Below are 20316 nucleotides of genomic sequence, written 5' to 3'. Positions count from 1 at the left end.
GCACAGCCCCAGCTATGCCTATAGGCCATAAGTGTCAGCCCCTTTAGCACTGGTAGGAGCTTTTGCTGTTCTCTGGATTGATTCTGTAGGTGGATTATATTTGAACGTTGATTTCAGTGGCTCTTTCTCCACCACTTTTCTAGCCACACTGGCCTGCACGCTTTCCTTAGAACACCCAAGCCAGTCATTAGTAATGGTCAGTAGGAAAGATAGCAACATGTACCATTTGTTGAGGTGTTAGGATATACCAAGCTGTAGACTAAGACTTTTAACATTTAAAATAATACTCCAAGTTGGGCAATCTTGCTGTCTACATTTTTCTGATGCAGAAGCAGGGTTAGAGGTTGTAGAGTAGTGTACCCAAAGTCCACCACTAGTAAGTGGTGGAGCCTTTGAGTTATATCTGTGATTGCAATTTCCTGACCAGAATTCCAACCTATGTCCTCATCCACCATAGGGTCTGGCATAAATATGTGCTCTGGATTGCTGATTGGTTGATTGAATGAATGAATGAATGAATTGGTGTGCTTCACAATGAACCTGCCTCTGGCTTAAGAGGGTCTGGCTGAATGTCTGTAGCTTATGCCAAGGAGTATGGATTTTGTCTCATCTCCTAATGCCTAGCTGTACACAGACATGTTCCCTCCCACTCAGTAACAAACTGCCTGGAACTCTTTCCTGGCTCATATTTACAAGAGAATGTGATAAATTCCGTATTGATCCCTCCTGTTCCACTGTAAATTTTGCAAAAGATGATTAAATAGAGCAATAGAGTCTGCAGGCATTGTGGCTCAATATGTTGTGGACTGGTGTATCGACCTCCTGCATCCAAAGACAGCTAGCGCCTATCCCTGCTGCCCCAGACCAGTAATTAAAATCCTGTGAGACTGGGATTTAAAATCCAATCATATCCTTGAATCAAGCCTTCTAGCCTCCCCATGTGACGAGTGCAATAAGGTAACGGCAGGAGCATGTTTATGTCTGTGCTGAAGCAGTCCCCATAGGGTGGGTAAGAAATGGAGAGTTGGGTAGCCCTGCTGGCTAAATCACTTCACCCTGACACCACAGCCACTTGTAAGACAATCTGTAGGTCCATAAACAAGTCCCAGCCAAAGACCAAAACTCAGGCTTTAAGAGCAAAATATTATGCATAAAAATTCACAAATTCCATTTCATTGTATACTTCCATTTCCACACAGACAGTACAGTTAGCTTAAGCAAATGATTTGACCCCGATGAAACTATATTTGGCCTTCAGTGACCAAATACAATTTGAAATTCCATAGAAACTGTAACAGTCTGAATGGAAGCTAGCCTTCCCCTGTGGTGAGGCCTGTAATTAAAGAGAAAGATAATGGTTAAAGAGCTAAGGCCTTCTCCCCCCAGTAGGTTCAAGAGCTCAGTAAGAACAAATACTGTTGGACCCAGTGCGGTAGCGTAATGGCTAAAGTCCTCGCCTTGCACTGCAGGGATCCCATATGGGCTCTGGTTCTGATCCCAGCATCACACTTCCCATCCAGCTCCCTGCTTGTGGCCTGGAAAAGCAGTAGAGGATGGCCCAAGGCCTTGGGTCCCTGCACCCATGTGGGAGACCCAGAAGAGGCTCCGAGCTCATGGCTTCAGATCAACACAGCTCTGGCCATTACAGCTGCTTGGGGAATGAATTGATGGGCAGAAGATCTTCCTCTCTGTAGACATAACTTTCCAATAAAAATAAAATAAATCTTAGAAAAAAACAGACACTGTCATCTTATGCACTTTTGTATCCCTAGCACCTAGCAGGGTGCCATATGCTAGCAGACTCCCAGAAAGGCAATTTTTAGTGAATAAGTACAAATTAATAATCTTGGGGAAAATAAACATAAACTGGTATGTATGTAGTATGCCTTCCATTGTCAGGAACAAGTTGTTTCCAAGGTTGTTCACACTCTCTCTTTAGACGTTCTGATGGTTAGAAAATCAGCCTGAATCTGCTTCCAGTGGTCTCATTATTCTCCTTGTATTCACATTAGGAGAAATCTAATCCCAGTTCTACGTGATGGCCCTTCAAATACTTAAAAATGGTGGGCATACCCTCCTGAGCTATCTTCCCTCCAGCCTGAACCCCCAGTTCCTTAAACCATTTTTTTCACATGGCTTCTAAAGCTTTTCCTATCTTGATTACATTTCCCAAAACGATCTCCACTTTCTCCCTGTTCCAAAACTCATGACTTCCCCATTTATCTCCATTCATTTTCATCTCATTTGTTTTGCTCTAGTGTCAGTCTTCCATCAGGTGTATTTGGTGCCCTTCTCACCAAATTGCATCTGCAGATTTGGTGAGTTGACCGTCCCTGTAATTTCTGTGTCAAAGGTAAGCAAGCTGAAGGGACCAAGGCTGTTTGCTGCCGCTGGTAACTTCCTTCCAGAACACTACTGATACATCATCCGCCCTCACCCTCCCCACCCCTGATGTGGTTAGTCCTAACACTTCATATAGTGCTGGCATTCAGCGCACATTGCTTCATTGTGCCCACAGGATTGTTCTAAGATCATTGCATCAAGTTTCTGATGAAGTCCACCTTTGCCCTGATGGTACCTGGTTAAGCATTACAGGTAATCCCAATAGGGCTAGGAAAGGCATGATTAGGGTTCTCATCTGGTAACTCATCTGTCATGATTAGGATTCTGGGTTAACTCATCTTTAGCCCTGATGATCACCATTTCCTGTTCCAAGCACTCACAAAACATCCTTTAGTAATATGTCTCACTCTGGAAACAAGACATCTTCACGAAAAAATCTGTGATTATGGTCAGTGTTTTAGGGACTCGAAGGAGGAAGTGATGGGTAGGTCAGAGTAGTCTGGAAAAATTTCAGCAGCTGGGCTTGCAGGATGTAGCATCTGAGTGGTGAATAAAGAGGAATTTTTTTAGTGGCAGCCCAGGATTATTCAATCCTTATGGTTAATGCTGTGGAAAGGAAAGCTGAAGATAGGAGCCCAACATAGTGTGGGCAGACAGCAAAAGCCCTGACAAGAAGGTCTATTTTCTAACTCCCACTCTCACACGCAGTCTCTGTGCCCTTGGGCTGTGCCTGTCCCTGCCCAGGCTTGGTGCAGCATCCTCTCCTCTTCCTCTGCTGGTGCTGCTTCCTATTTCCCAGCTGCACAGTGGATGGCTGCCTTGCAGGGAGGAAGGATATTATCATCTCCTGATATCACATGCTAGTGTTACTAATGTTCCTGTCTGACTCCCATAGGCCTGGGTTCTGCCCAAGGACAAGAACCAGTCTGAGTCTTCCACGTGCCAAGCCCCTGGCCCAGAGTCGGTTTGAATGGAGTGCCGTGAGCCAGTAATGCTCACTCTCTCTGTGTGTCTTCCAAAGCCAAGAGATCTCTTCTGACTGACTGTCAAATGTTGTTAGGATTTCTGTTGACTTCCAGGAGGTCAGTTTATGTAGTCACTGTTGAGTCTCTGGATAAGGAAGCCATGAGTGAGAGGAAAGGGACTCTCCTCCATGTCACACCCTCTCTGTATCCTTTCTACAAAGCTGTGTGCTACATACAACATCTGGAAACTCCCTCCAAGGCTTCAGGATATCCAAGCACACTGGAAGGCAAGAAGAAAGGTGATTTTTCTCTTTTTGATCTTCAGGCCTTTGATATCATTTTAAGACCGAACACTAAACCTGACTTCTCTTTTTTTTTATTATTTTTTAAATTCTGTTGGAGTCAGAGAGATGGAAAGAGCAAGCTCCATTCGTTGATTCACTTTCCAGATACCCTCAGTGACCCGGGGCTAAGCAAAGATTGGGCAGGGCCGAGGCCAAAATCAGGAGGTGGGGACACAATTTTTGGTCTCCCACATGGTGGCAGGAAACCAACTACTTGAGCCATCACCTGCTGCCTGTTGGAATGCACGTTGGCAGGAAGCAGAGTCAGGAGCAGAGACACTGTGATGTGAGACACGGGCATCTTAACCACCTGCCCCTGGTATACAGAAAAGAGAACAGTGTAATAAACCACACTTTAAGTCACAGCTTTAATATTTATCAACTGTATGACCATGAGCAAGTTATCTCAGCTGTCTCAGCCTCTGGTTTCTCAGTCTTTGATGAATAATTCAGACACTGCAAAGACCTAAATCCAACCAGTGGTAGTCTCTTTCCGTGTTCTCCTGCCCCATTCATTTAAGCCATCTGTAAAATGGGAAAAATAAGACCTCTCCTCTTTTCTTCCCAGTAGTTAAGAATTAAACCCATGGGGCCTGGCACGGTAGCCTCACAGCTAAAGTCCTCATCTCTCACACAGGATCCCATATGAGCGCCAGTTCTAATCCCGGCAACCTGCTTCCCATCCAACTCCGTACTTGTGGCCTGGAAAACAGTCGAGGATGGCCCAATGCCTTGGTACCCTGCACCCAGAAGAGGCTCCTGGCTTGGTATTGGCTCAGCACCAGCCATTGTGGTCACTTGGGGAGTGAATCAATAGTCAGAAGATCTTCCTCTGTCTCTCCTCCTCTCTGTATATCTGATTTTCCAATAAAAAATAAATCTTAATTTAATTTTTTTAATTTTTTAAAATTATATTGTTGACAATCTTTACATAGTTAATTACGGTAGAAAGGTTCGGGGATATAGGGAAGTGGGTAAGACTATTATGTCCATATTGTTTCCTTCTTGTATCTGAGGTAAAGGGGGATAATGAGGGAGAAGCCCCACCCAGTTTCCCACCCACTCCAAGTCCCGGATGTGGGGCATGCTCTGAGATCCTTGCTCAAGTGGTTTTAATAGTTCACCAGTTATGAATCGCTGCCATTTTCACCACTCCCAGCTCGATGAGGCCGTTGAAGAATGCACTGATTGACATAGTCCATCATAGAGTCTTATAGGTGGTTGATTGAGTTGTTCTTTCTTCTGTCTTTTCTTGGCTGGGGTTCTGAGTCCAGCATTTCGATTGGGGAGATCCCCAAAGAAACTTTGAGGTATTCCCAGACCAGATTCTTGTATGTTCTAGCAAGCACAGGGCCCGGCACAGTCCAGCTCCACGATCAGCTGGTGGTTGCAATTGCTGGGTTGGTTCTGGTTTCAGTCCTAACTTCCACTGGAACCAATGGGTGTTGCAGTCCAGCCTGGTTCTGCCCAACACATACTCGGCCCTCACATAAACCAGTGAGAGCTGCAGCCTAGTCGGAGCGACCCACAGTAACCCCCACCAGGCCCGCCCCCTACCCTGGTTTGCCAGTATGTATAGCAGAAAAAATAAATCTTAAAATTTAAACCCATGGTAGGTAGCACAGCAGATAGCCCATTGGTGACTGTCCCTGATGAGAGGCTTATCCATAACTATATGTCTCTGTATGTAAGTGTAGGTCCAATACAGCCAGTGGTGTGGTTCCTGAGAAAGCTCTGGAATTCCTGTCAGGATGTCACAGCTCTCTTCTCACTCTTCAATGGTTCCTTATATGCTCACATGTTTTCTCTCTGACCTTCCACCTCTGGGAACTCAGCAAGAGCCAGGCCTGACCCAACCTGAGTATTACATACACACTAGCTGTGAGGACTAAACTGAGATCTGAAGGCAGTAGACCAGGACCCTGAGCCAAGGACCTGGAAGAAGGATTAGGAGGGAGAGAACAGCAGGAGCCCAGAAGGTCACTTGCAGAAAGGGAAACTGAGCCTTGAAGGAGGATGGGATCTAGATAGTCTGATGACAGGGAGTTGGGTTCCAGGGTCAGAGTGACCCAAGTGATGGCATGGAGACAAGAAAGGTGCCCAGCTTCCTTGGGGGAGGTGTTCATCCCATCTCCCTCTGAGTGCTTCCTAGATGGGAGCTCCCAACCCAGAGAAGTCAATCCATGTTGACATCTTTCGGTCAGGGTGATTTTCCTCCTGTTCAACGTAAATGTCCCATTGGAGATAGTAAATAGACTGCTGAAATAGTGAAAGCTGGGAGGAAGGCTGTACAGGAACTGGCAGTGAAATTGGAGGACTGAATGTGCACATTTTTATAAAGAACATTTATTCGAGTCATATTGAAACTCAGCCCTTAAAAAAGTTCTAGAGGTAGGCCTCACAGCAAACATTACCACCAGAAAAGTATAGCAGGTGCTAGATCACAGTCTCATAGATGGGAGTCCATCGCCCCACTCACCCACTCTGTGCTCTTTCAGAGAGAGGGGTGAATCCACAGACACTGAGTGGTCAGAGGCAGGGAAGTCTCCTGGTCTGATTTAGGCTTTTACAAGACCCTTCTGGCCACCTTGTGACAACAGAATAAGAGAGGAGTGGGGACACTCATTGGAAGGCTGTAAACTCAGCAGGGGTGGGAGCCCCATGAGGACAGGGCAATGGAGGGGTGGATTTCGCCATCACTGATTACATATTCCATGCACACAGGCATCTTCTAGCTTCCCTGATGAGCTCCTCCTGCTCCTCAGGCCTGGAGTGCCATCTGTGCCTCCTAACAACACTTGCTTGTTTTCCAGGCCTGGCTGCTTTGTCCAACCTTCTAGCCCTATGTCTCCTTGACCTCCATGGCTCTGTGAGCACTTCCGCTGTGCACTTAGCACATGTGCTGGTGTCATTGTTTACTTGTCTGTCCCTCTCCCTGGATGAAGTGAGGGCATCTCAGAGTTGGTGAGCATGCTGATATTACTGATTATAAATGTCCTTACATGTTTATGCAGTGTGCTTACTGTTGTTGATTAGCCCTCTCGTTCTCATCTTCTTTGATGTTTACAGAAGTGGACCAAAGCCAGGTCAGGGAAGCGTCAATGGAGGTAGGATTGACCAGCCTCTTCTCACTCCGCCCCGAAGCGTGTGAGCAAGAGAAGATCTGATCCTACCCTCCTCTTTGACTTCAGAATTTTCTTTAAGAAGGGCCAGTGGGCCTCTCTGCCATGCCTTCCTCTTCATTCCTCACCCACAGAACCTATGGATTTGGGAACCCTACGTGGAACCAGAACAAGGGCCCTTACCATAGCTTCACTATCAGAAAGACTGGTCTAAGACGGAACAGTCATGTTCTATGTGGCCTCAGAAGGTGGCACATGGAGAGTTCATGGTTCTCTAATGGCAGGCCTTGTGCTGGGACCAAGGATACAATAGTGTATTGTAGTCTTTGAAGAGCTCTCAGTCCTGCATGAAAACAGGTTTAATGCTGAGTGATCCCTGCAGCATCATAGATGCAGGTGACTTCTGGGAGCACAGAGCATGGCACTCAGCTGGAATGCAATACAGAAAGCTTCCTGGATGAGAAGCCTGAACTGGGAGTTAGGGAGATGCGCAAATATTTGCAGGAAGACTAGGATGAACAAGGAATTGGTGAGAGAGGCTGGAATTGTGTAAAACAGACTCTGTCCCCTTTAAATGGAGGACACCTTATGGAACCACTTGCTTCAGTTATAGTAGAGCGGGGAGCCTCTTCCTGGAGAACTGGGAGAACTTACCATTGAATTCCTCTTCCACTGGGAGAGTCTGTCGTTGGGTCAAACAAAAGGCAGGCAGTGCACCCAGGAGTGCTAGGCTCTCTAGACCCAAGTAGACCAGGCCTTCTCGCCCTTCAGCACCATTGTCACTGCCTTACCCTACCCTAAGTGGTGAGTTCCCTGTTAGCCCCAGTGGCACCAACCTATACCAACCCCATGTCCATCCACCTACCTACCTACCCCCACCCTATTTCTCTGGCCCAAGCCCTATTGACAGCTCCCCCAGAATCTGGAGGAATTCAAGACAAATGGTTAAGAGGATAGAGTTAATAAAATTTGAAAAATTGAGGCCTGTCACTCCACTAAACTTTTTTCAATACCACTGACAGAAACATATTTCCCCAATGAGTGACCTTCCACAGCTGTAGCGGGCAGGCGCAGCCGCAGCAGGGCTGCCAGGAAGCCAGTGTGCTATTTATCAAATATTATAAGCTAGGACACACTAATCTGGAGCAGGGAGAGGAGGGGTGGGTCCTGCGCCACACTGCCTGGGGTGCTCCAGGTGTTTGCCCCAGACCCAGACAGCCAGTGGGAGGTGACGGATGGCCTGCGATTAGCGCTCCCCACCTCTGCCCAGCCCTCTCACTTGCTCCCAGAGGTCTGACTCTCTAGACCAGCTGCTCGGCCTGGAGGGGCCCTGGGTGGGAGGCAAGGGGAGGTCAGGCCAGGGCACGGGCCATCCTGATGCCCCCAGAGAGGGCAGGCAGGTTAAGGCCCAACATGCTTATTTATTGGAGTGTAATGGTTTGTGGCCGTTGGTCGTGGAGGTGAAATTGATCAGTGGGAGAAGTCAGGTTCTATCAATTATTACAGCAATTAGTCAAGTCAGAGCAGGGTGTGGGGTTAGGGGACTACTATTGGATGGACATTATCCATGGTGAACCGTCTCCAGCCTTCCCAAAGTGGGGGCAGACTTGCTGCCTGAGGCTCCCGGACCTTCTGGAGCTGTGGTGACATCCCCTTGAGTGGCAGGGTGAGCCTGACCTGAGAGCTGCCTGGGCTGCAGACAGCACTGCTTTACCAGGAGCTCCCTGCCACTGGTCCAGCTGTGGGATGGCCACCTGTCCACATCCCAGCCTTTATGAGAAGTGACACAACTCCTGCTAGAAATTACTCAGTGACCAGTGTTTATGGCACACATTTTTCATTCTGTAAGCAAATATAGATCACTGACAGCACTTGTTTGAAACAACTAATCTCACCCCTGTTCATTCTTCCACTGTCTTCCTCGCCTACATTCTCTCCTCTTCCCCAGCCCTTCCTCCCCCACCCACCCCATTCTTGTTCCTGTTCATTTCATTTGCATGCTCTTTGCAGTTCTTTTCTTTGCCTTCCAGAGGTCTGTTGCTGGTGTCCCTTCCATTCCAGTCCATGGCTGGTGACAGCTCCCTTTGCAGTTACCCAGGAGGAGGCCATTCCGTGCTGAGTTCCTGACTACCCCACTGTGCTGTGGGAGCTTTGTGGGCAGGGCAAGAAGCTGTCTGCCACTGACCCTACCACCCTTGCAGAGCCTGCTCAGTCCCAAATGCTTGAAGAAAAGTAGACCAGGGCTAGGAAAGCCGCACCAGGGAACAAGCCCCTGAACTCCACTGTGCTATCTGCCACACTGATCACACTCGGCCTCTGTTACGCGTGTGTGCTCACCTCTTCTTCCCTGTATCTCCTGGAGACATGGAATTCTTTGAGACTCACACTCTACATGGCTCGTAATCTTAGGGCTACAATTAGAGCTCACAAAGGGACAGGGGATGGTCACAAGACAGGGAGGAAAACCTGGGGCTGTGGCTTCTGTAAAGAGAGAGTGGCCAAGGTGTCTGTCGCTATAGAGCAAGTACAAAGAAGAGAATTGTGTACAGCTGTACTAGTGCCCCATTATCCTGCACACACAGCCTACCAGGGCCCAGCCAGAGCCAAGAAAAGCAAAAGCAAGAATGAGCTGCAACCACTTAGGCAGACCAGAAACCTTCTGTGCTACTAGGGAGGCTGCGCTTTGTCCTGGAGCAGATTAGAGACCACTGAAAGACTTTGCAGCCAGGATGTGGCATGGGATATTGACGGGAGCAAGCCTGAGATGAGTTTGACTCCTGTTCCTAACTGATAAAGGTGGTGCTGTGACTCTGGGCTTGGTTGCCTTATTTCTCTGAGCTCAACTTCCATGTCTGTAGCTTGGGAATTTTAATTCCTGTGCCTCAGGGTGATTGTGAGGGTTGTGTGATAAAATGCTTAGAAAGTGTAAAGCATAGCACCTAGCAAGTAGTAAGTGCTCAGTGAACACTGGTGCTAATGCTGTCACCCCTCCTAGATGTCTACCCAGGAGACATGGAGGTGTGTGTCCACACAAAGACTCACACACATTCACAGCAGCCTGTGCAGGACTGCCAAAAGGGGATGTGGTCCACAAGTGCATAGGCTTGTAGAAAACCCACAGAAAGGAAGACATGCCACAGTGTGGATAGGCCTTGAAAAAGGCTGAGTAAGACAAGCCAGACACAAAACATCACATAGTATAGGTTTCTGTTCCTCAGTATCCAGAAGAGGAAAATCCACAGAGTCAGAAGTAAACCAGCAATTGTCAGGGCTGGGAGAGATGGGCAAGATCTGCTAATGAACACAGGATTGTTTGGGGGAAATAGAATTAGTGGTGATGTGTATACAACTTACTAATGTATGCTTTAAAAGGTTAGTTTATGGCATGTGAATTATATCTTAATAAAAATAATGAATACCAATGTTTTGTACTAAGCTGGTAGGAAATAGTATCACGTATAAAAATGTTAATTTTCCCTTACTACAAGTTTCCTTCACCTGGATTATGTGCCCTGCTCTCTGCCCCTTCTCCTCCTCCTCCCACACCTGTGTAATTTAGCCTCTTCTGTAGTGCAGAGACAATCACACATAAATGCTGAGTAAATATTTACAGGATCCTTTAAGAAGCAGCGTTTTCGGGGCCTGGTGCCATGGCCCTGTGGCTAAATCCTTACCTTGCATGCACCAGGATCCCATGTGGGCATAGGTTCATGTCCTGGCTGCTCCACTTCCCATCCAGCTCCTTGCCTATGGCCTGGGAAAGCAGAGGAGGACAGCCCAAAGCCATATGACCCTGCACCCACGTGGGATACCCGGAAGAGGCTTCAGATTGGTTCAGCTCTGACCTTTACAGCCATCTGGGGAGTGAACCAGCAGATGGAAGATCTTTGTCTCTGTCTCTCCTTCTCTCTATTAATCTGCTTTTCCAATAAAAATATTTTTAAAAAGTGTTTCAGTAGGAATAGTTTTATATCATGTTACAAATGTTTTTGCAGACTGAGAAACATTGCTTTTCACTCTCCAGCCACACACAGGGCTACTCATGCTAAATGGACTCCATTTAGCCCATTCGATCCGTGTAACACTGAGTCTTAACCCCCTGGTTACACACTTCTCTGTTTGGGTAGGGTTTATGTGTATTTGTCAACACCCTGACACCTTGACATCTCCTCCCAGAGGAGCTAGATGGCTCTTTCTCACTGTGCTGTAGTTTCTTATGTCTCCATGTGCATTTCCATGCTGAAGTGAGGCCCCTGAGCCAGAATTTAAGTGAAAATTTGGGGCTGGCACTATAGCATAGCAAGTTAAGCCTCTGCCTGTGGCACTAGCAGCTCCTATGGGCACCGGTTTGAGTCTCAGCAGCTCCATTTCTGATCCAGCTCCCTGCTGATATGCCGGGGACAGCAGCAGGTGATGGCCACCTGGGAGATTCAAACAGAAGCTCCTGGCTCCTAGCTTCACACTGGCCCAGCTCTGGGTGTTAACATCCATTTGGGGAATAAACCAATGCATGGAGGACTTCTCTATCTCTGCTTCTCTCTGTAACTCTACCTTTCAAATAAGTTTTTTTTTTTGGGGGGGGGGCAGTGAATGCTGAGAAACCACGGCTCACAGGTACTATGGCTGTTTCTCTCTCCTCCAGGAGCCAACCCTGTGCTGAGGAATGAAATGGGGCATACGCCGTTGGATTACGCCCGGGAAGGGGAGGTGATGAAGCTTCTGAGGGCATCTGAGACCAAGGTGAGTGTCTGAGAGAGGAAGCGGCCTGTGGGCTCTCCATGCGGTCATCTCGGCTACACTCATTCAATTATGCCAGGCTCCACACTAGAGGCCACTTCTCTTCAGCTCACTGTTGTCTGCCTCAATACAAATCCAGCCCCCACTTGTAAAAGCACAGGAAGCTGCCCCTGTCATGACCAGGGCAAGACAGGACAAGAGAATTAATCTTCAAAATCAGTTGGTGGTGGTTCTCCCAGCTCCTTTGCAGAGGAAAGGGGCTCTCCCAACAACAGCTTGAGCTTGCCAGGGCTCCCCCACCCCCAGGCCTTCATCAGGCCTTCTAGAACTTCACTCCTCCCCTGTGTGCACAGTCCAGAGAGCCTGGTATAGAATCTGGACCCCAAACACCCTCATCTTTTTTCAGTCTCTCAAATTTTGAGCTCCCTAAAAGCAGTACTGAGTCTTCTCTTACTCCCAGCCACAGAGCTGTAACTTAAGAACTGCTGGATAGAGTCCAAAAACTGGAATCAAAAATCTTGTAGCTGGTAGGGACCTTAAGAATTGGTAAATTCAGTGATGAAAAGATTTTTAAAAAGCATAAACAAACACATCAGAAAATATGCCTGTCTTTGTATAAGGGACCGGGCTAAGTACTTGAGCCATCCTCTGCTACTTTCCCAGGCATATTAGCAGAGAGCTGGCTTGAAAATGAATCAGTCAGCATACATACCACCTCCCGTTAGGGATGCTTGGCATCACAAGTGGCAGCCTAATCCACAGCACCACAACACCATTCCCCAGGGGCACAAGTCAGCAGTCTCTGAAACCTAGATCAGCTCACCCATCTCACCCGTAGGGAAGCTGCACTCTCGGGGTGTGATGTGACTTTCCTTTGGTCCCAGAGTGAGTTCACATCAAAACTGAAACCAACAGGCTTGATCACAGGTCATGCGGCAGGTTCAGTGGCAGGACCAGGCCTGAAAGCCTCATTTCTGACTCTCAGGCTTTTGCTCTTTGCTGCCTCACAGAGCTTCAGGTCTGCAGGTGGGCTGTGTGCGTGGAGATGATTCAGTGTGGCAGGTCCCACCTAGTGGCCAGCACTCTCTGTCATGAGTCAGATCACTTGACTCACTGGACTGAGACAGGCAGTGTGTGGGTTCTGATCCCCCTCCATGCTCACCGCCTGCCTGAGCTTGGGCTAGTGCTTCCCCTTTCTGAAGCTCCGTTTTCTTCTGAGATGAAAGCTTGGACTAAATGGTTTCTGAGATTCTGCTTGATTTGTGATTGTGTATCAGGGTAAGCTAAGATGATGCTGTCGCACTGATCCATATGTTCCGTGCTTTTTTTTTTTTTTTAAGTTTTTTTATTTATATTGGAAAGTCAGCTTTACAAAGAGAGGGCGAGACAAAGAGAAAGATCTTTTACCCACTGGTTCACTCCCCAAGTGACCGCAATGGCCATTGCTGAGCCAATCTGAAGCCAGGAGCTTCTTCCAGGTATCCCATGTAGGTGTAGGGTCCCAAGGCTTTGGGCTGTGCTTGACTGCTTTCCCAGGTCACAAGCAGGGAGCTGGAAGAGAAATGGAGCAGCTGGGATAGGAACTGGTTCCCATATAAGATCCCAGTACATACAAGATGAGGACTTCAGCCACAGGGCTACCGTCTGAGTCCACATTCAGTGCTTTAAGACTACAAAAGTTTAGCTTTATCTCGTGCGACATGTTCACTGTGAGGGAGCTCATCCACAGGCACTCAGGGCAGCCCCAAACCGCCACCCCACCCTGGGATGTTGCTGCTTATCCAGAGAGAAAACTATGTTTGAAAGACCTACAGGGAAATACAGTCTTTTTACCACCACTCACAACTCGGGGGCCAGAACAAGTCCCATGAACCCACCCAGTCAGTCACAAGGAAGCCAAGAAGAGCATCCAAGTGACTAAAACTGGAGAACTAGAATGCTTGGTCCTTGGCAGCCTTCGCACTATAGTTTCTCCTCAGAATGGCCTGGGCGGTAGAGGGAGGGTGAGATGACTGGGTTTTCACCACCCATCCCAAAGGGGCTTTTATACCAAAACGAGCTACTAAATTCCAGAGGGTAAATGTTTCCCTCCTTTGTTCAGATTTCCTACCTCCAGGAACCACCTGAAAATGAGTTCAGCTTCCTCAAGTGCCTCAAAAAGAAGCATACTATTTCACCTAACCTGAGGGACTCCACTCTTGCCATCACCTCCTTAAGACCAGTCAGTGTGCCCTGTGTGAACAAGCACTGGACTTGGCCCAGAGTCCTTTTATATTTTGTTAGGTGGTGTAAAACAGGGCAGGTGCTAGTCTGGCCATGTCCAGCAACAGAGCAGTGCTCTTAGCGTCAGTGCCAAGTGGAAGGGTTGAGGTTACTGAGAGGCCCACTACAGAATTTAGCTGCCCAAGGAAAATTATTTCACATTGACCACACTTTTAGAAAACTAATGTCCAGAAGAAAAACATAGTGGTTGCAATCCTCTGCATCCATCAGACCCTTCTAGGACTTGGAAAACAAATGTAGACCCTACTTGTAAGTAGACATTAAGTCTGTGCAGAGGAAAACAGTGTTGCAAAGAAACCATGCCACAAGGAGCAACCGAAAGCACAAGGGATGTCTGGCCTGGAGAGGGCGTGAGCTCTTAGGTACAGGAACAATGATGGGAGGATGGGAAGGAGACAAGATTGATTAGGTGGCAAAGCTATAAGAGAGCCAGGTTTGTTGAATGGAAGCTGCAAGCCAAAGCTCCCTGAAAGCTAACCCGTAGTGGAAGGACTCCTTTAGACTAGAAGGTCACCTGTAGCCAGCCCAGGATCTCCAGAGCATCTCAACTGGAAGACCACTTTTTCTGTTGTCGTTGTGTTCCCTTGGTCCTCCAGTCCTGATGTGCCAGTGTCCACTGAGCATCTCCACCTCCTCACTATGCTGTCCCCTCAGGCCATTGGTGTCCCTCAGCTCCTCCTGGATGTCAGTAGCACTGTCTCTTGGTTGCTCAGCAGCTGCTTGGCTACCCACTCTTTCTAGCCTATCTTCCTCCAAGCACAGACTTGGGTGAGAAGAACAGGTTGTAGACTTGTGTTCCTTCTCCCTCTGCCACTAAGTCAGCAGCTGCCTCCCTGAGCATTTTGAAGTGCCCGCTGCAGCCTCCTCTCCTGGCCCTGTCTAGACATGGCGTCTTCCCGCTCTGATCTTATCTGGTTCCCCTTGCATCTGTCCAGCATCCCCCTGCCACCAAGCTCAGCCTCCTCCACCTATCACTGCCACCAAATTATGTTATAGGAAATGTCTAAGTCTTCAAGTCATATACCTCACTATATAGAATATTTTTTAAAAAAGAAAAATTAAGAGATACAATATAGGCCGTTATTTATGAGTGGTATCTACGTAGTGGGCCCTGAGCTAGACTAGAAAACAAATGAGTAAAATACTCCAGGTGCTGTGAGGGGAGACAGGCAAGGAAACTATAGCACCACTGAGTCATCAGTGGATGGCATATCAAGGAAACCTTCCTGGAAGAGATGACAGCTTCATGGAATCTCAGAAGCATTGCAGTTCTACCACCTAAACATAACCACTGTCAGTATTTTAATTATTTACAGTGATTGCTTTAATCAAGTACATGTAGGAACCAGATCAATACTCCATACATTTTCTAATTCTATAATATATCTATGAAATAGCTATTACTATCTCTTTCATAGATGGGAAAACTGACTTCATAAGAAAGAACACAGGGGAAATTGGTACAGGGGCATAGCACAGTTACTCTCCTCCTGCAGTGCTGGCATCCCATATGGATGCTGGTTTAAGTCCCAGCTGCTCCACTTCCCATCCAGCTCCCTGTTAATGGCCTAAGGGGACAGTGGAGGATGGCCCAAGTGCTTGGACCCATGCACCAACATGGAAAACCCAGATGAAGCACCTGGCTTCAGACTGGCTCATCTCTGGCCATTGTGACCATTTGGGAGGGTGGGAGGGCAGGGACAGGAGATGAACCAATGAATGAGAGACCCCTCCCTCTCTCTGTCTCTCATACTGTCACACTGACTTTCAAGTAAAATAAATCCTTTTTTTTAAACGGGGTGAGGGGAGAAGGAATACAGAGAAACTTACAGCAAATCAGACTTCTTAAGTAATCATTAGGATATGAGTCATTTTTCCTCTTATGAGACTGTGATAACCTTTTCTGGACTATGTATGTTTTACAGGTGGTCATTTTAAAAGGCTCATTTATTTATGTGAAAGGCAGCACTACAGAGAGAGGGAGAGAGATCTTTAGCCACTGTTCACTTCTCAGATAGCTGTAACAGCTAGGTCAACCTGGCTGAAGCCAGGAGCCAGGAACTCCATCCCAATCATCCCCCCTTGGGCCATCTGCTGCCTTCCTACTGTGTGAACAGGAAGTTAGATTGGAAGCAGAGCAGCACTCCAGTGTGGGAAGCCCAGGAGTAGTAGCTTAATATGCTTTACCACAACATCAGCCCCTAATGGTCATCTTTTGTTTTCCTTTAAACCTACTGTTTACACCAGTGGTCCCAAGTGGATAGCCATCCCTGAGTTTTTCAAAGATGTAATTTTAGTGCTTTGGCAATGGGGATTCTCCAGCCACAGCCCTCCTCTTTCCCCATTCCCTTGTGTATTAACTGTGTCTGTTCTTGCCAGATAGATACGTCCTACTTGGTCTATAGGGTGTTTGAGCAATGATCCTACCCTGTATTTAGAATCTGCTTTTTTTCCTTTAGTTTGTGTTGGTGATACTCCCATTTTAAAATTGTCCACAAGACTAATTACTGTGTTTCATTTGGCATCACTAACCCTAAGAACCTCTGTCACCTTTGGTAGCCTAAATGCATTTGTCCTCCTCACTGTGGGTTCCGTCCACTCCCTCAGCCTTCCCAGGTCACCCTGCGAAGATCCAGAGGTGGAGGAGGCCCAGTTCCTGTCCCTGAACTGCCATCTGGCTGGGAGTGAGGCAGATGCTGCTAGAGTTGCTGCTTGCAGGCAGGCCTGTGACTTAGGCGGGACCGCCCAGAAAGGAGACAGCCTGTGCTCTCACATGGAGGGCTGTGAACAGATAGTTTAATGCTGAACGCTTAGCCTGCTTGCACATCCTAACTGAGAGACGAAGGAGAGGTGGAAATATATCTCTGTGCGCTTGATAGCAGATAAAACAAAAATATGGGGCGCTATCCCGTGATGAATATTCAGCTGAGGGGGAAGCATTCGTGCCAGCCTGCATCTCCTCTCTGGATCCTCATTCCGCTGAGACGCACAAGGAATTTATTGCTCATTTTAATCACACCCAGAGAATGAATTGGCAGGAATATTAGGCAGATCGGCCTATCCTATATATTTTATTTGCATATCCCAGTGACAGGATCACAAGCACATCTCCTGTCTCTATATTTTTTCATTTGCTGCAGGGGTAGCTGGGGATGTCATGCACCCCTGGGCCTAGGCCCAGATTCTAGTCTGCATGCTGGGTGCTCCCAGCAGAGTGCAGCCCGGCCCTCCAGGAGGGGCGGGAAGGGGTATGTCCTTTCTCCCCACCTCACTCAGCCTGCTCCCTGTTGTGTGCTGCTTGTTGCATAGGGGACCTGTGCTCAGCCCTGTGCTGTGCTAGTTACCAGGGCTTGCTTTCACTTGGGTTCTTGTGCAACTTTCATAAACTTGTGATTGATGTACATGTTTATAAGGTGCACACATCAAAACTACATGGCTCTCTGTGTGTCTTCACAAACTAAACACACCTATCAAGAGGTGGACAGTCACCAACACTTTGGAGCTCTCTTTAGTCACTACCAATCCCCACAGAGAAGCATCATTCTGTTTTTACATTTATCTTTGCATAATTTCAAAAGTAACTCAATATATTCTGGTAAACCCTCCATTAGGGTTCACAGTTGTTAATATTTTGTCACATTTATTATTTGTGTAATGTAAATAATATTTATAGATAAAATTTTTCCAATTCATTTGAGAGTATGTGACACATTATGCTCCTTTACCTCTGAATTCTTGTATTTCTCCCTGCCTCCAAAAAAAATCCACATTTTCTTAGAATATAATCATCAGCCTTAATAGTTCTCTGTGCAAGAAAAGAAGGTTCCAGATCCCAGTTCACATTTGGTTGTCATGTTTCTTTAGCTTTCTTTACTCTGGGGCAGCTGCTCAGTCTTCTTGTGCCTTTCAAGACTTTGGCATTTTAATAAACATATCTTGGTTGTTTTGTGGAATATCCCTCTTTTGGGTTTACCTAAGGTTTCCTTATGATTCAACTCAGGTTATGTATTCCTGGCAAGAACACCCTCTGGTGTTTATTTTCGATAAGTTCACTAGATAGCCCTATGGTAGAAATAGGGAGAGAAAATGTGTGTCTTGCACATCTTCTCCTTGGATAAACTGTGGTCTTCTCGCAGGCAGGGCAGAGGTCTGATTTCATGTCTGAAGTGCAGGCTCTACAGTCTGACCACAAGGTCCATGTCTGTTACTGTACAGAGCAGATACCATCAACTCTATAGGCCTTGAGGATTAAAACAGCTGGTCCCAGCTCAGGCAAGACCCAGCAATGGATACTGCAACTAGGGAGTGGACTTTTGAGAAGTAGTGGGGTTTTTGTACAAAGTCTCTTCCCACTAGATACTTACATAGCCAGAGGGGAAGGTGATAGTAGAGAAAACTGGCACACACCATCTTAACCATGTGATCAAGTAACCATCACCAGTTATGGGGTAAATCAGCATGGGGCAAACACTACCTTATTTTCTCACTTTAGATACCCTTTGCCCCTCTTAACCTTCTCTTACCAGTCTTATCTCTGGGTCAGTCTCGCTATTTGCAAGGAATGACAGTCAGATTTCTGTGTTAAAAATATGGCTGTGTCAGCACTGGAATACCAACCTCATGGTTCCCAAGTCTGACAGGGATGACACCTGCTCTTTGTCTAGCCTTCTTCTCCAGGGATGCATACTTTATGGGCTAGTTCAAGATCCTCTCAATCCCTTGGGAGCCTGCCTCATCCCCCACGCCTCATGTTCCCATCTGCTCTGCATCCCACAGGCTTCTTTATTGGATTTCAGGGCAGCTCTGTTAACCATTCCCCCTGCCTTGGGCTTGCTCCATCATTCCCTACACCCCATTCTCATCCATTGCTTCCTGGTCCCCTTTGTTGGCCTCCCTATCCAGCTCTGTCATCCTGCTTTAGGTCATGGCAGAAGCTCTGACTGACACAGGTTAGGATCTGAATCAGGGAGTCAAGAGTATCTGCACCCACGTCTGGGAGCGGCAGGTGGGTTCTGTGGGCTCAGCGGGCCCAGCCTGCCCCTTGAGACTGACTGCAACCTAGTGTTGTCTCATCCCCGTCTGCAGCTGCCCTTCCCATTCCTGCCCAGGGTCTTCGTCCTATTCCCTCAGCCTAGCTGCACTTGCAATGCTGGGGTCTGCCTGAAACATGTTTCCTAAGGGATGCCTGGCAGTCAGGATCAGGAAGCCTGCCACATCCCTCCTCCTGGTGGCCCTCCCCTCAGAGCCACTCGGCCCAGCCACCCTCCTCTGAGCAGGGTGAGCCCAGCTGGGCTTCGCCCCGGCCTCCCGGCCCTTTCCTGTAAATGCACTCACAACCAGGAGGGGTGCCATATTAAATCAAGACTGATGGAAACCAGTGGCTGTGATTATCCAGCCAAGATGCAGCATAGGAAGCTGGCTGCTGTTGACTCCAGGTAGAGGGTTTCTGAAGTTAATTGCGTGTGGCTTTTATTAAGATGACCATTCCCCAACTCCTGTTCTCCTGGTGGCTCCCTCATGTTGCCTTTCTCAGGCCAGCCCCCTGTGCCTCTGCAGGCTGTTCTACCTACCTAATCTTCCCCTCCAGCAGAACCCTATCAAGCAGAGCCTTGAACTCAGTCTTGTATCTGTCTTACCCATCTTCTCAAAAAATCAGGATAATAGAGTCTACATTTATGAAACCCTTGCTGAGCCCCTTCTCCCATCCTTTATTCTGCTCTTCCCAAATAGAATATGTACAAACAACATTTTCCTTCTGGTTTCCTGCACTGGCTGAGCTTTCACAGGCTCAGACCTTTGAAAGTCATTTATTTAGTTAATATATATTTCTTAGTGTAAGCTCTGTACTCCGCATTGGGTAAAGAGCATAAGGCAGTAACTTTCAGCCTGGTTCAATGTGTCCTGTATGTTTTTATCAGGAAATTTAATCCAGTCTTAGAGGATTTTCTAAATCAGCATAGGTATTTGGAACTTAGGTTGGGGAAAATCAGATGTGCTCAGAAATTTAGGCCATAATTTGAGCCATTCCTAAGACCATCTAGAATACTCCTAAGGAAGAGTCCAGAGTGGTACCTCAGTGACTACATCCTAGTCTTATACGTGCTAGGATCCCATATAGGCACCAGTTTGTGTATGGGCTGCTCCACCTCCGATCCGGCTCCCTGTTTGTGCCCTGGGGAAGCAGTAGAAGATGGCCCAAAGCCTTGGTGTCCTGCACCTACATAGAAGACCCAGAGGAAGCTCCTGGCTCCTGACTGTTGGCTCCTGGCTTCAGATCAGCTCAGCTCCAGCCATTATGGCCACCTGGGGAGTGAGACAGCAGATGGAAGATCTTTCTGTCTCCTCTCTGTAAATCTGCCTTTCCGATAAAAATAAATAAATCTTTAAAGCAAACAAAAAAAGGAAACAGGTAAAAAAGAAGAAAGCTCCTAAACAACCAACCACCCCACCCCAGCCATCCAGCTCACCCTTAAAGGGTTCTACCCCTTGTCCAAGAAAACAGCAGGAATGCTATGCAACCTT

General features: G+C 47.4%; 1 protein-coding gene across 2 annotated transcripts in view; it reads left to right on the top strand.

Moving 5' to 3' along the window:
• The window catches only part of CLPB (ClpB family mitochondrial disaggregase), a 134416-nt gene that overhangs the window by 92406 nt on the left and 21694 nt on the right, over positions 1-20316 (top strand). For both annotated transcript variants that reach the window (XM_004589919.4, XM_004589920.4), the window contains one exon: positions 11417-11514. In XM_004589919.4, the coding sequence (XP_004589976.1) occupies positions 11417-11514 (98 nt within the window). The remainder of the gene's footprint in view (positions 1-11416; positions 11515-20316) is intronic.

The sequence above is a fragment of the Ochotona princeps genome, chromosome 4, assembly GCF_030435755.1.
Source record: "Ochotona princeps isolate mOchPri1 chromosome 4, mOchPri1.hap1, whole genome shotgun sequence".
NCBI lineage: Eukaryota > Metazoa > Chordata > Mammalia > Lagomorpha > Ochotonidae > Ochotona > Ochotona princeps.
Note: the sequence above shows the minus strand (reverse complement) of the source record. Positions and strands in the feature narration are given on the sequence as shown.